Source organism: Actinia tenebrosa, unplaced genomic scaffold (assembly GCF_029948245.1).
Source record: "Actinia tenebrosa isolate PJP-AT-01 unplaced genomic scaffold, QUT_ActTen_1.0 PGA_scaffold5__44_contigs__length_20552954, whole genome shotgun sequence".
NCBI lineage: Eukaryota > Metazoa > Cnidaria > Anthozoa > Actiniaria > Actiniidae > Actinia > Actinia tenebrosa.
The window spans coordinates 3,967,299-3,983,565 of record NW_028292582.1 but is presented as its reverse complement, the minus strand read 5'-3'; the positions used below and the strand labels follow the sequence as shown (position 1 = coordinate 3,983,565).

The 16,267-nt window shown below is 38.4% G+C and overlaps 1 protein-coding gene across 1 annotated transcript; it reads left to right on the top strand.

Moving 5' to 3' along the window:
• The first annotated feature begins 1,313 nt into the window (after positions 1 to 1,313).
• On the top strand, positions 1,314 to 12,147 carry LOC116295889 (major facilitator superfamily domain-containing protein 12). The gene is made up of 10 exons (XM_031703847.2): positions 1,314 to 1,903; positions 3,320 to 3,434; positions 4,121 to 4,285; positions 4,625 to 4,717; positions 5,211 to 5,303; positions 5,634 to 5,674; positions 6,307 to 6,448; positions 6,859 to 6,962; positions 8,476 to 8,603; positions 9,804 to 12,147. Exons 1-10 carry the CDS (start codon positions 1,416 to 1,418, stop codon positions 9,995 to 9,997), a joined length of 1,563 nt encoding a protein of 520 aa, XP_031559707.1. The 5' UTR covers positions 1,314 to 1,415; the 3' UTR covers positions 9,998 to 12,147.
• Positions 12,148 to 16,267: the final 4,120 nt, after the last annotated feature.

Sequence of the window (16,267 nt, the reverse complement as noted above, 5' to 3'; positions counted from 1 at the left end):
TTTTGTACACTCAATAGGCATTTTGCAACAAACAGTAACGTGATGATATATCACTTTATCGAATCAATTCAGCCAAAGGCGGCATGGGGAAGGCTCTGCGGGATGGCAAACAAACTTTAAACTTTTTCGTGTCTTGAAATCGAAAGTATCTTACAAGGGAATAAAAGGATTGTTGGAAAGGTTTTGGATAAGACATTACTAATCCAGCAAAAAAAATCTTTAAATAAAGAAAGTCCAAATTTTTTTGCCATCTAGTAACAATCACGTGTCAATCTATTGCAAAAGGTCTGTCGAAGAATCGCTGTCGGGTTCAGAAACAGAAAATAGAAGCTGAGACCGAAATGGCACATGGGGAGTAAATAAGCGCTTTCGTCTACGCTGCAACCTATAAAAATGCGAAGCCAAACGGCTCTCAAACGCAGGTCTTCTAAATACGCGTTTGGCATTCTAAACCGACTGCTTGGATGGCGCAAATGAATAAAATTATGTCATTTCCCATGTGCCATTTCGGTCTCAGCTTCTATGTTCTATGTTTCTGAACCCGACAACGATTCTTCAATTGAGTGTATATCATAGCCGGAGGCCCCATCTACATCAGAAACTTCATATACTGTGTGCTTGTGAAACTTGGTGTGGGTCGCGTTGGAAAACGGGTGGATTTTGGGGGCTGTTTTAGAGGACTTGCTTCCAAGGTGGTGTCAGTCTCTTGTCAGTCTATTTCGTTCCCTAAAACAGTCCCACAATACACTGCAATGCCAACTCGACCCAGTCTTGACCTCGGAATGGCTAATCCCTGCGGAATTCACCTGTAAAAAGTGTTCCTTTATGTGCTGATTGTCTTCTTTGCCACCAGGGTTTATCTTGAGTTATTGCTGTTGTTTTCAAGTACGAGTGACACCATAGTTAGTTTGGACTGCCTGTGGGTAATCGCGTGACGTACTCAGTCAAATATTATGCATATGTCATGCATGTGTCATGTTCTGTCATGTATTCATTCAAACGATGTACGTACGTACGTATGTCGACGTTATCGAAAGACAACCTTGTAGGGGAGACCCTACGGTAGCAATATTCTCACATCATTTACTTGCATAATACCCCTCATAACTAGTATTCTGCTAGAATATTATTACATTTTTATATACTTTACTTCTCTGAATATTAAAAAAAATTGATTAAGAAGAGATTAAAAGAGTTATAGTCAATATTTTATCTTAGTTTTTACCCCTCCCCCGAGAAACAGTTACATAACTATTTCACGTGATCTTGTTGTGAACAGGTCACGAGGGTCTCATAATTCTTCATATGACAAAAGTAAGGCAAAAAAACATCTATATTAAACTAAATATTCCCGACCTTCCGGGAGCTGAAATTTGACTCCAATAACGCAGGACTTATCCTAACTCTCTCGAAAAATGGAGGGCTCTAGTCTTGTATCGGAAAAACTCAGCTTTCGAGTGAAATTTTGCTATGGAGTCGGGCATATCCTTAACGACTTGTGCGCCTCTATGTGGTTTACGTACTTACTTTTATTCTTGCACAAAGTTGTTAAGTTTTCCAACACAATGGCCGGTACATTGCTGTTAATTGGGCAAGTGGTGGACGCTATATCAACGCCTCTAGTCGGAATAGAGTCGGACCGAACTGGCAATTGTAAATATGGTAGAAGGAAGATATGGCATCTTGTTGGAGTAGTTTGTGTGGCTTTGAGCTTTCCGTTCATCTTCAATCTATGTGTTTCATGTGCTAGTAGTAGTCCCTCTATAGCAGCTTTGTTTATTTACTACACACCGTTTGTTATGATCTTTCAATTTGGCTGGGCTGCAACCCAGATTTCTCATCTTGCGTTGATTCCTGAGCTAACCAATGACGAGCAAGAAAAATGCAGTTTAAATGCTATAAGGTATAATAACACTTCTTAAATTCAATACAATTTACTGCTATTATTATCATATGATTATAAACAGCTATATTTCTGAGCCTTTAGTCTAATACATATACTTGGAAGCAACTTTATTAACAGTTAGAGCCGAAGTAATCTAGAAATAAGGCGATGAAGTGTTTTGGACCAAAATTTAATTCATTATATTGCAACTGATGCAACCCCCTTTTCAAAATTGCTTTATTATCCACATGTGGTTATTTATGGTACGATTATTTAGCATACTTGAATTGCTAGGGATTGCTTGGAGTGCTAGAACTAGACTAGCAGTTGTTATAAGAGATTTCACAACAAGGAAAAAACTGCTGGATTTCAATATCAGCTGATCATGATGAAAATCTTTGAATCTCATTGTGTAGTTCAAGAAATTATCCATACCCCAACCCCCCTCCCCCCCCCCCCCCCCACAGAGGTTTGGCCGGGGGGTGGGGGTCAGAGAAAGAACAAAATTACAGAGTTTGTATGGAGGAAAATGAAAAAAATTAAATCTGAAAAAACTTTCTCTGTGGGGGGTTATGGAAAATTTCTGTAACTACACATTATATGCATATGGTCAAACACTCACCATCAGAAAGACCATGTGATGTTTACATGATGTTCTATGGAGAAATGTTTCTTTCAAATGTTTTCACACCCACATGAATATGAACGAATAAATTTCAGAGAGATAAAGGAACAATCCTCTTGAGAATAACGTGTGAACATCACATGGTTTGAAATGGACAATTTACATATATGAAGGTAATTAGGTTTATTGTATTGAAAACTCAGATCAGTAGGTCCCAGTTGTAGGAAGGGTGGATAGTGCTATCTGATGGATAAAACTTATCCAGTGGATAAATTTATTAAAAAACATTAAATTTATTAAATAACAGCATCGTCTTATCCCCTGGATAAGAATTTATCCATCAGATGGCACTATCCACTCTTTGTACAACTAGGACCTGATGAATATTAAACAGTAAATAAGATCTATTGAAATAAGGTATAATAGTAGGGGGAGGGGGGGGGGGGGGGGGGGGAGGGTCCTAATTGGGATCTGATCTGCATGCATAGCCAGGAATTAAGTTTTCAAATCTTACATTCTCAGTGATTGATATTTCCCAATTTTTAAACATGTTATTAAAAGGAAGGAAAGGCTGTGCAATAGCACCTTGTGAAGCTGTGACGTCCTAAGATTCTCATATCTATCCCTTCAAAATTTCGATCATTTTGAATCAATGTTCATAATTGTCATTAGATCCATGGTCCTCTTAGAAACACATATTGATTATCCCTGTGCCAGCTATATTATATATGTAGGCTCATAGCTGCTTGCTCTGCAATGATAGAAAAAAGAAGAATATCATGAATATATTATTTATTCTTTCCATGCAGATATGGATTTACAGTAGTATCCAACATCTTGACATTTTGTGTAGTATGGATATTCCTCCGTTCTATGGCTAGTGATTCTACAAAAGTGTCTAATGGTGACTCTGAGGCTTTCATGGTAAATTTTAAACCATTTTCCCTTAGTGCCATTTGCATCATAGTATTACATATAGTACTACCACTACCAGAATCCCTTGCACACTTTCTTTTGTTCAGTTCCTTAGCACTGATTAATTGACTTACTAGTTTTTTGAGGAAATATATGTTTGAATACAAAAGAAAATAACCACCCTAAAAATGGCATACTTCAAATTTTTTTGATTGTGTATTCTCTTTCTTGCCAATACTTGACATTTTTCAATATTTCCAGCAAGTGCACTTGCAATATACACCTAATTGAAACAACGTTGTCGGGTCCAAAAAAAGGTTACATCATCAAAGCTAAGTCCAAAGGGGAGCATGGGAAGACAAACAATTATGCTAATTTCATGCGTATTGCAGTTTTCCCTTACTGTGCACATTTTATGCATCATGGCTTTAGCATGTTGTTAATCTATGTCGACCGACTTTGCTCTACTGTGCATTTTTACATGTCTATATGCAAATATAACACACATTTAGGAGTACCCAAAGTCCTTTTTGGTCTTAGCTTCAATGATATGACCTTCTCGAACCCGACTACGCTTTTTCAATTAGATGTATGTCATGAGCTACGTAGGCCCAGCCCATTTTCCCCTCAACCTATTAGGAAAGACTAATATTATATAATTAGATGTAACTAATATTTTTCCTTTCATTTCCTAGTATGTGGTTATTGTGCTTTTGTTTGTTGGACTGCTATTCATGTTAATATTCCATGTTGGAATACGGGAGCCTTTCAGAAACTGCTCACATGAAATGGCCTCAAGTGGGAACATGAGGTCTTCAAGTAGCTGGAAAATGTGGTTTAAGAAGGTTCAATTTTATCAGGTAATTAAATCATAACATTAATCCATTATTGTATATTATAAATACTGCTATTTCAATAAAGGTTGGTGAAGGTTTTGTTGCTTACTAACAGTAAGGTTATTTATAGTGAAGACAGACAGGGCCTATGGTTTCAAGTCCTTATGGTTGAAGACTTGAAGGTCTAACCATTTGTCAATGTAATTACAAAGGCAGCACCTTCTCCTCAGTTATTTTAAGACCCCGAGTGTTGGTCAAGCTGGGACTCAATCCAATTGATACCCTTCTGCACAACAGACTGAGGTCTAACTAAACAATTTCTCAAACAAACCTACATTTAATAGTGGTTTTTATTTGTATTAGGTGGCTTTGTTATACATGTCAACACGTCTGGTTGTAAATCTTAGTCAGGTGTACCTTCCTATATACGTGACTGAGACCTTACAGCTGCACAAGGTACGGTAGATTCAGTCTTCCCCTCTCTTATTTTCTTTTCTGTTCCTTTTCTTTCTTTGCTTCCATTCTGTTACTTTTCTTTTTCCCTTGTCTTCATCATTCTCCTGCCATTGCAATGCCATCATACACCCTTTTCCTATTCTTGTTTCTTTCCATTCTTTCCTTTTCTTTTTTGTTTTCATATTCCATTCTCTCTTTCATTTTTCATCCATTCATTCTTTATGATTTGTAGTTCCCTTACCATTTCCTTCCCCTTCCTTTCATTTTACTCTTCTTTTCTCCCTCATTTTCTTCCCTCTCTCTTTTTTCCTTTCCCTTCTCTTCCCTTCTCTTCCCTTCTCTTCCCTTCTCTTCCCTTCTCTTCCCTTTACTTTTGCTCTCTTTCTCTTTTACTCCTCTTATATACCTTTCATTCATTCCCCTCTCATATATCTTCAACATGTCATATTAATCAATATTATTAGATAATAAATGAATATAAATGTCACTGTAGGAATTCATTGCAGTGATGCCCCTTGTTGTCTACACAAGTGGATTTATTGCTACTTTCTTTGCAAAGCCTTTTAATCAGTTCCTGGGCCGAAAAGTAAGTCAATCACATATATTTTTCATAATCTAATCTAAAATCTAGTAAGCTTTCACTGTTGTATGACAGTTTGGGACAATCACAACAGAGCTAGGCTCCAACTAGGTGAAAGCCCAAAGATTGAATTAGAATTTAGAAGTTGATTTTTGATGAGGAGGGAGGAAAACCAGACACTCTGGAGAAAAATGCTCAAAGCACAAGAGAGAACAGTAATGGTACTCTAGTGGTAATCAAACTGTAGTTGTTATGGCAACAAGAACCCCATTAACACAAATTAAGAAATCATTAATCACTTATTTTTAAGATAATAATTAATTGTTTTGCTTTTAGGTGACATTTTCTATTGGTCTTGTGGTAGTTATTGGAGTCTGGTAAGATATTTTGAAATTCTGACCACAATTACTCACTCACCCCACACCCTCCTCTTCTCATTAATTAATTAATTCATTTTTTAAATCTTTTTGTCTTAATTTTGCATTATATTTTAAGTGTATGAACTATCTTAGATGTTAACGGACTAGATATTATTAGAAGTTCATAGTGGGATGAAGAGGCTGATGTAAACCAAAGCATATCTTTTTTCTATTGTTATTTAACTTCCTCAAACATATATATGTTATTTACTGGCCAGGAGGTCCAGATAGGGAAAAACTGCGCTTGAGGTCTTGAATATATGGGCCAAGGCCCGTTTTCAAGACCAAGGGCACAGTTTTTCCCTATCCGGACCGACTATAGGACGGTAAATAACTTATTTATTTTTTTCCCATATTTCTTTTACTTGTTTTTGTAATCGTTTTGTTTTGTTGTTTTGTTGGATACCAGACTACGAGTGCGGGCAGATACTGAAAAAATTCCGCCTGCTCAAACAGCCAATCAGAATGCATGATTTTTTAGGATACAGGACCGGAAAAAAATAAAATATCAATATTGCCCTTGTCTTGATGATGGTAATAGGAAATAATGTCTATTTTCTCATTTTATTTCTCATTTTTTTCCTTTTTAGCATTTCGTTCTTCTTTCTTAACAACACTGTGCATCATGTACAAATGTACATGTATGCTGCTAGTATTGGACTGGGTATTGGTGGCTCAACTATGCTTATTACTGTACTCGCAATTATAGCTGATTTGATTGGGGACAATAAGGTATTTAGGACTTCAGTGAACAAAGGTTTTCACTTTGTAATGTTTTGTTAGAAAATGGAAGAGAAGGCTTCAAAATTCAGTTTTTAACAAAACTCTAAACTTGAATTATTTGGGGGAAAAAAGAGAGGATCAAGCAGACCAGCCTTGACAGTGGAGGGGGTGACCTATATTTGAAAACTATAGTAGGAGAATAAGTATGAGACTGAAAGACTTTTTTTCCTTTGGGGGGGGGGACTTGACAATTTCAGTAGACGTTTTTTCCTTGTGTTGTGACTCTTTCTCTAAATTGTTGTGTCTTATACTTATGTAAATGACATAATGTGGTCTGTAATGGGAAAGTATTACACCACAACGAATAAGGTCTATTCTTTAAAGAAGCTCATTTGTTTGGTTTTATGATATGTTTATAGGAAACTGGTGCATTTGTTTATGGTGCCATGAGTTTTGTAGACAAGCTTTCCAATGGTATTGCAGTGCAGGTGATACAAATAGAACACCCCTGTGCAGGTTCTGCGTAAGTATGCAATACCTTTGTATATCTTATAATCTGCTGCTGCTGTTGCATGACTTAGCGTTAACCAAGGTGAATACATCTCAGTAGTGCAAACCATATTTAATATTAAAACTACTTTGTGAAAAAAAATGACGACGATTTGTGAATGAGCAAAGAAAAACGTATTTAGATTTTATAGCGAATTGCTCCAATTATTATAATTTTACTTGGAACTGCTTTGGAAAGAGAGGCTTTATAAGAAGAGGCTTTATATTGTCTTAATGACAAAAGAAAAACATATTAAGATTTGATAGCAAAATTGCTCCACTTATTATTTACTTGTTCAAAACACCTTTGGAAAGAGAGGCGTTTCTTAAAGAAAAGACGTGGCAATTAAATTACGTAATATTGAATTATTAGGCGTTAACTTAATAATGTTATAAAGTGATTTAATGTATTACTAAATAATTCGAGATTTTAGGATTTCGGTTTAAATTGGACAAACAATTTGACAAAAAAATGTCTTTGACAAAAAATGTCTCAATTAGAATTTATAATTTTACATTCTCAGGTTAATAATTCAAGAGTATTGGTTTTGGATTTAGAGGGAACTTGAAGATTAAACCCGCACAAGATCTAAACAATCGTGCTTTAAGTTTTTCATTGTTTTGCGATTACATCTGCACCAGGAAAAAGCTTTTTTATCCTAGCTTACTACAGCCTATGACACCAGAAATTATGTGTCGCCAAGAAAGACGAAAATTTTTTTGGCAAATGACAGACTTAAATAATTGATCTCGAAGTATGATTGAAAAGTCACTTACTTTAGTGAACCCTAGCTTAGGGTAGACAGTCGGAACTTGTAGTTTTTAGGCTCGGGATGCTACCATATCTCAGAATATCTCAGCACTTTGCGAGTATGATGAACGTGTGTAGTAGAGTTACGTAATCGATCACCAGAAACTAGGTCAAATTACTATCAACTGTTTGTTGAAATATAAACCCAGCGTTCGGGGTCAACCACAGGAAGACCACCGCTTGTTTTTCACTTACACACATTGTTCTGCCTTCAAACTTTTAATAGACCCATTGCATCGAATATTGCTGGGGAACAAAATGATGGATTTTTTTGCATAAGAAAAGACGACCTATTGTTTTGACCCCCAGAACAATTCGTCTAGGAAATCAATGCAAGGGGACTATTTTTAGCGATCAATTCGCTCGAGTGACCACGAAAAAATGGTATTGCTCCAATACGAGGTTGGACCCGTGCGTTGTGGGAATGCATTAAGGGACGAAATACAGGTAGTTAAAAAATATAAACCCCAAAACAGTCCCACAATGCATTGCAGTGCCAACTCGACCCAACGTTTTCCTCAACCTCGGACTGGCTAACTCATTTTTGGGTACACCTCGCAATTTTTGAGTGTCAGACATAAGTCGAAACGGTACATGAAGCGTTGTCACTGAACGTGGCCTAACAACCTCCACATCACACCGTTGACCTGATAATTCCCTGTATTTATTTCTACAGCGTCTGTTGTGGTGGTTGCAGTAAATATTACAAGATAATCATGTCCTACGTGGTTGGAGGGGCTGCTGTTCTGGCCTTGCTGAGCCTATTGACGTTATTCAAAACCAAAATTGGCCATTTCGAAAAAGGTACCTCTTTCATTTTGTTTGCTGTTTAAAGCAAGCTTGCGTCTATGACTTAAATAATTGGGGTGAATAGGTCTACGAATCGGCAGATTTCGTAAATGATTTAGTCCGATTTATTACGTGTTCAACGAGTGAAATTTTAAAGGATTGGCGGATCCTGTGAATGCCGCGGTTTGCGAAATTATCCATTTATTTTGTCCGAAATTCGGTTTTTGCTCGTTATAAGTTTGGTGGGATCGCAAATATAAATCCTCTTCAGGAACGTTTTATGTTTCTTTTTTGCCGGCTGAGCGTCACATTATTTTCGGATTGGGATTTGAGTAATTTTAACGTATCGGGGGATTTGCATTTACCCATCTACCCCCACCCGTCCCCCAACTGGCCCCCCACCCGTCTCCCCACCCGTCTCCCCACCCGTCTCCCCACCCGTCTCCCCACCCGTATCCCCACCCGTCTCCCCACCCGTCTCCCCACCCGTCTCCCCACCCGTCTCCCCACCCGTCCCCTGTAATGAATTGTATGGATGAGACAGAGAAGCAGATATTTCCCCAAGACTATATCGTAGGTACCTCCTTATTCGTGCCATAACTGAGCAGTATCCGAGAAGAGAATCTAACATTGGAATAAGTGAAGTTTGTACGTACTGCATTTTCTTTCACTGCTGTGATTCTAAAGCTATTCACCACTTTACCCTGCTTGAAAGGTCAATAAAGCTGCCTTTGGAAAAGGTTGCAGGTTGAGTTGGAAGGGTGTATTGCTAATGCACCGCCTAATACCTCTGCATTATCCGGTTGGCTTATTTGTTTGGGCACTTATTTGTTCTATGGGAGGTCATGGGTTCGAGCCCCAGTTGGACCAACACTCAGGGTCTTAAAATATATGAGTAGAAGGGGCTGCCTCTGCAATAAAAATATATATGTTTTCGATTTTACCTTCGCTATCCCAATGGTCTGTTAAACCCGTTGGCCGTGATTCGTATGGTGCTCCTAACTTATATAATGGACGTTCTCTCCTCGGAATCGATGATGTTTTTTCCGGCTTTCCGTTCCCTAATATCACGACTTTGGCGCAGAAGGAATTATAGCTAATCATTTCTTGCATGTTCGATGAAAAAGGCCTTAGATGTTCCCAAATCTCCATCAAATAAGAGCTCTCTACAACCCTTTTTTCGTGTTTATAAATGGCAAGTTTCTTTTCCTATAGAAAAGAAGATGAAGACATGTGCTGCCCAACGGAGGCTTTTACATAACGATCCATCTATCTCCACTACCGTATCAAGGTCCAATGGTCCTTCCAAAAACGGTCCTCTTATTCCATATGAACCACAGGGACATCCCAAATATGGTGCGATAGAGTGTCAAAAGAGCTCCCCGAATTCTTCTATACAAAGCCACTGAAGATATCAAGCAAATAATGAGTGGAATTTATTGATCAATTAATACAATTATAATTCAAGATTTATATAGCGCCCTTATATAATCAAAGACGCTTTGCAATCAGTTCTGAATTTATGAGAGATGGTTAAAATGAGGAGTAAGCACTGGGGGCCCGGCGTTCACTCCCAGAGTTTCATTACTCTACTCAGTGGTTCAGGTTCTTTTACGTTATTAATGAGTGTTAAAAGACATTTTTACACTGCGATAGTTTGTAGTTGCGCGATGCTAAGTTTAATGCTTTAAGCTTCATCAGCAACGATCAAAAACAAACAAACAGACAAACAAACAAGCAATGTTACCGTTTTTACTATGTTTCGATTGTTCGAGCATAGAATACTCGCAATACTACTTTAATAAGTAGATAAACGAAGAGTATATCAATTTTTATCAGACTAGTTGACTCTGGCTTTAGTATTTTTAAAGAGTCATCATGCAGACGTTTCGGTCCGATTATAGCGGACCTTCTTCAGTGTAAACTTTACTGTATGAAGAGATGAAAAAACTTACTGACGTTTCGGACGCTAGTCGTTCGTCGGAGTAAAAGAAAAAGAGGTGGTATAAAGGAGTGTTTATATATTATGTTTATATGTTTTATATCAGTAAACACTCCTTTCTACCACCTCTTTCTCTTTTACTCCGACGAAGGACTAGCGTCCGAAACGTCAGTAAGCTTTTTCATCTTTTCACGGTGTAAAATTTACCCTTTTATCATTACTGTTTCATTAGAAACACCGACGCTGCTCACACTAGTTTTTAGCTAGTTATCTCTTCTTACTGCATGAAGACGTTACAGTAACACGCACATTTTGAATCTAGCTGTTAGCGCATTTTTACTTTCAAATGGTAAGTCCTTTCACAACGTGGAAATTCTTAGAAATCTTACTTTACCTCCCGATTTACAATTCCTTTTACAAGTTTCCCCTTGGCCTCGAAACGTGATACGAAGTCCCACACCTAATCAATCACTTTGAAAACATTAATTGCAATTATTTACAACTGTTACATGATAATAGATCCAGACTATACATAGGATCCCTGTATCTGGCATATGCCGGCAACAGCCTTTTGGGTGATGCCGCGAAGACCCCTGGGTAATATTGCGCAACTTTGGCATTTTTTGACTCGGAAACGCGACATTTTCTAGATGGGGCTACCACAGGCAACCCAGTAAAAATTAAATGAATAAGAAAAAGAATCGAGTGCTAACTATTGTAACAAAGTGAACAGAACAGAATAAAATATTTTATCAGATAAATATAATAAAATGGAACAAAATATAAGAAAGGAAAATAAATTGAAACAAAGTATTTAAGAAAAGTTTGCTTTCAGATTTGTTGATATTCCTTAAAAAGCTTATGGCATGCTATAAATGTTGTAAATTATCTTCGAGTCATCACCAACCAGGCTCGATTTTTGGTGCTCCCGCGATCCTCTCTCCTCTCCCCACTTACTGGGTGGCGGTTGTGTTGGCACAAAACACAACCTCACGGCTGAAACCGAGTCTGGTCTGTCCGCGCCGTATTTCATGGCCCGGTTGCCGACGAAGGGTGAATAGCGTTATCCGACGGATAAATCTTATCCAGTGGATAAATATATTGGATAACAGCATCGACTTATCCACTTGATAAGGATTTATCAGTTGGATAGCGCTATCCACCCTTAATACAACCGGACCGAGGTAATTACAGGTTAAGCCTGGTTCACACGACCAACGCAAACGCAAACGCAAGCGCAAACGCAAACGCAAGAAAACTACGTGTGAACTACAGTAACGCAAACGCAAACGCGAGGAATGGAAAATTTTCCATTTTCTTGTGCTTGCGTTTGCGTTTTTAACGTGTGAACCGGAGAAAACGCAAACGCAAGCACAAACGCAAGACGTGGTTCACACGAACAACGCAAACGCAATTGCAAGGATAATACGTGTGAACTATAAACAATCACTACTGCGCATGCGCATCTTAATTTACTTGCATTTGCGTTGTACGTGTGAACATTGCTTGCGTTTGCGTTTGCGTTTGCAAAAGGAAAATGAAATTAGTTAAAAATTGAAAAGGTTACTGATTGATATCACATAGTCGATCGCTAATAAAAGAAACTAAAAGGCCTGACATCTTGAAGTAAATTAACTGATTAACAGGGGTGGGCACAAGCTATAATAGTCCTGGTGTTAGAATGGCCCAGTCGCCCCATGTGAGCTTAGTTGGTTGATCAGTTTTCTTTTTGACTCCGAAGGTTTTCAAATCAAATTGCAACTCTCATTTTCTCTTTATCTCCCTCCTTTTATACCGACTCTAACTAATTCAAACTTGTTAGAGCTGTGCTTCGGGGTTATACATGGATCGTATATCAGCTGCCAGAGGCGCCTCCACATGCTTTCAGTTCGACACCGTTGAGCTGCGTCACTGCTGTAATTGCGGTGGTGATTAGCAATAAAGAGTTATATAACAGCAAAAAACAAATTGTTGCGTGCAATGTTTCACGACCGTGACTGCATGTACGAGAATGTAACTGAACAGTAAAGGAGGCTAGCGAGTGAACCAGTCTTAAAGCGACGCGGTTTATCGTCATTTTACGCCTGCCAATCAAAATGCAGAATTACTCAACAAGTAGACTTGAGCTGCCGTCACTGCTGTACTTGCGTTGGTGATGAGCGATAAAAAAAGTTATATAACAGCAAAAAATGAGTTGTTGCGTGCAATGTTTCACAACCGTGACTGCATGCACGAGAATGTAACTCGGCAGTAAAGGAGGCTAGCGAGTGAACCAATCTTAAAGCGACGTGGCTTAACGTCATTTTACACCTGCCAATCAAAATGCAGAATTTCTTAACAAGTAGACTGATTGTTAATTGCCTTTCAGCGAAGTAACTACAGGCTTACCTTTCTCTTTAGATTGATAATAGGGCGTATCTAAATCTTATTAAATGCTTTTTAGCGACAAAAAAGAATTGTTCCAACTAGAACTAGTCCCATGCTTTATTGACTCCGACAGATATTAACTATCTTGAATGTTGTATATATTAAAGCTTGAGATCGATTAATTAACTAATTAATTAGTAACGAAAGTTCTCGGTTGTCTTTATTAAAGACAATATTTGCCAGCGTATATAATAATTATGCTAACGTCATAGGAAATTACCGGAAAATAACGCATAAATAGCGTGCATGCAACTTCATTTGTTTTATTCAAGGGTAGTTTGTACATGGTACGACAACTACTCTGTGAAGTTAAAATCTTTTTGTCACTATAAAAGCCTACCAGTTGCTGAAACTCTTTTAGTGCCACGAGATGTCTCACAGCAGTAACAGATCAAGAAAATTTAAGAACAGATCCCCATCCATGTTGGAGTTAACTGATTTCTTTGTTGAGAGAAACAGGAGGATCTTTTATGGTGAGAATGGACATTCAAGGATGGACCAAGAGCAAGAAGTTGCCAGTACTCCAGTGTCAAATAGCAAGACAACCCGAATCTGTTCAAGCAAAAGTCAAGAATTTCTAGTGATGAATCCAAATGACTTTCATCATGAAGTTGCATTTGGAGGTCGGGAAGAAACTCAAGGTTGCTATCACTGTCACTGTCGATGTGATGGTGTTTATGCAGAGACCGAACAATCCGACGGGACTAAAAAAACGTCTTCCAGAAAAAAGGAAAATCAATCTTCCAAGAAGATTAAAAGAAAAAAGCAGAAAAAGTTAGAAGAACCAATTCAACAAGTAGGTATAATGCTCAAGGAAACGTCTGGGCAAGACCAGAAAGAAAATGGAACCTCAATTGTCAGCAGGCCAAGATTGCCGTCGATAAAGTCTGGGCAAGACGAGCAAGGAAATGGAGCCTTGGTTGCGGGAAGGCCACAAATACCCTCGATAACGTCTGAGCAAGATCAACAAGAAAATGAAACCTTAATTGGCAGGCCAAGATTGCCGTTGAAAAAGACTGGACAAGAAGGAGCCTTGGGTGCTGGAAGGCTACGAATACCTTTATCAAAGTCTGGGCAAGACGAACAAGAAAATGGAACCTTGGTTGCGGGAAGGCCACAAATACCCTCGATATCGTCTGGGCAAGACCAGCAAGAATACCGAAGCTTGACGGGCAGGCTAGGGAAAATGCCCTCGGCAACGTTTGGGCAAGACCAGCCAGAAAATGGAACCTTGACTGGCAGGCCAAGAATGCCATCGGCAACGTTTGGGCAATACCAGCCAGAAAAGGGAACCTTGACTGGCAGGCCAAGATTGCCCTCGGCGACGTTTGGGCAAGACCAGCCAGAAAATGGAACCTTGACTGGCAGGCCAAGAATGCCCTCGGCAACGCTTGGGCAAGACCAGCAAGAAAATGGAGCCTTGACTGGCAGGCCAAGAATGCCCTCGGCAACGCTTGGGCAAGACCAGCCAGATAATAAAACCTTGACTGGCAGGCCAAGAAGGCTTATGGTTCCAAACAAGAGAATCATGAACAACATCAGGAATAGCATCTGTAGGCTGACAACCACAGCCTTCGCTAACGAAAATTCCGAGAGCGCTGTGCAGCGTCCATATGGTAGAGCAGCGCTAGCCGACGGTTGCATTGACGTGAATGGCAGAAGAAGAAGAACAGCGGTTTGCGATTCCTCCATTGAATCAGTGGCAGAGAGGACGCGATTTCGTGTCATGATGAAACGGATTGGAGAGGAACAAGAATAGCCATGCAGAACTTTGAAGCTAGGTCATGAAATAGTTAGTAGAGTAATAGAAGTATGTAGATCATATTTCCATCGTTTTCATCTGTGCCTATATTACGCGTTAACAATAAATTTATTGAAAAAAGCTGGTGTAAGCTATTTGCACTAATGCTGGAAATCCTAGGCATAGAAAAAGGCCATTAATACTATATGAATGTATGTTTAATAGAAATTTCTAAATATAACAAATGGAGTTAAAATAGCTCCGGCATTATTTTAAATCTTTCTGAACGGCAGGCTGTAACAGTATTGTTATGATTTTTGATATAATATGTGATGATTATTTGCAGTATTATTGTTAGTTATCGTACTTTTGATGTAAATACAGTGACTGTAAATACATAAAAATAGAAGATAAAGAAAAACATTCCAATCTATATGTAAAGTGTATGCAAGGGCGGATCCAGGGGGAGGGTCGGGGGGGTCGCGACCCCCCTGTCATTCCTGAGGTCAAATGGGCTTCCTGTGGTAAAAATGCGACTGGGATTCCTTTGCCCACGAAATTTACCCCTGAGACCCCCCCTTCAAAAAATTCTGGATCCGCCCTTGGTATGCTACATCGAGTGTATAAGCAGATTAACTGAGGCAGATTTTTTAATCTGCTTAGACACTCGCTGTAGCATACACTTCACATATAGATCTGTACCGTACGAGTGAAAAAAACACTTAAATTCACTTAAATTTGTTTAACTTATCTCTAGTTTTTGATAGAATGGATGCAACTAAGATACTTTTATTACTTTTTAAGTATTTTATTATTTTTAGATACTACAATATAGTTCAATGTCAATTATGTTTGTATTGCTTCATCAGTGTCATTTGATACTGTTTGACGTACTGGTGTATATGCACAAATCAGTAGTCTTCTCTAAAATCTTCACGGAACATTCTAGAACAAAAGGGGCTTGCTTCAACCTAATTAAGAGAAACAGGATCTGGTATGTTCTTTAGTTGAAAGTCAACTACAATTTAATTCACACATAATATAATGTTATTAAATTACAATTACAGGAACCTTTAAATATATATCTGCGAACGAAATTAAAAGACGGACAAAAGTTTTTAATGAACGATGAAAGGGGCTGTTGGCAACTCAATAAAGGTTTGAAATAATGCAAGAAAAACCTATTTATTGTGAGTTTGACGACTGACACTTAAAAACACTTATTCCAATAAAGCTAGTCACCTGAAAAGCTACGAAGCTGAGACCGACAAGGATTATGGGTAGATACATTTTACATGTTTCAACCGCTTGATAACTGTTGATGGACTTGAGTTCTTCTACCAGTTACAAGTTAATCTCCTCTGAGCATCCTCAACCACTGCTGCAGTTTGTGTCAAAAGCCGTTTTACTTGTTGAATATAAAACATTTCCCCATGATTCTCAGCGATCACACAGCTTTCTAGGTTTTTTGGTGACTAACTTTCTTGAAATAAGTATATAGCTTGGCCACTTAATAAAGGTTGGTCGCCTCAAAGAGGCACTGACATGTTTTCTTGAATCATAAATGTC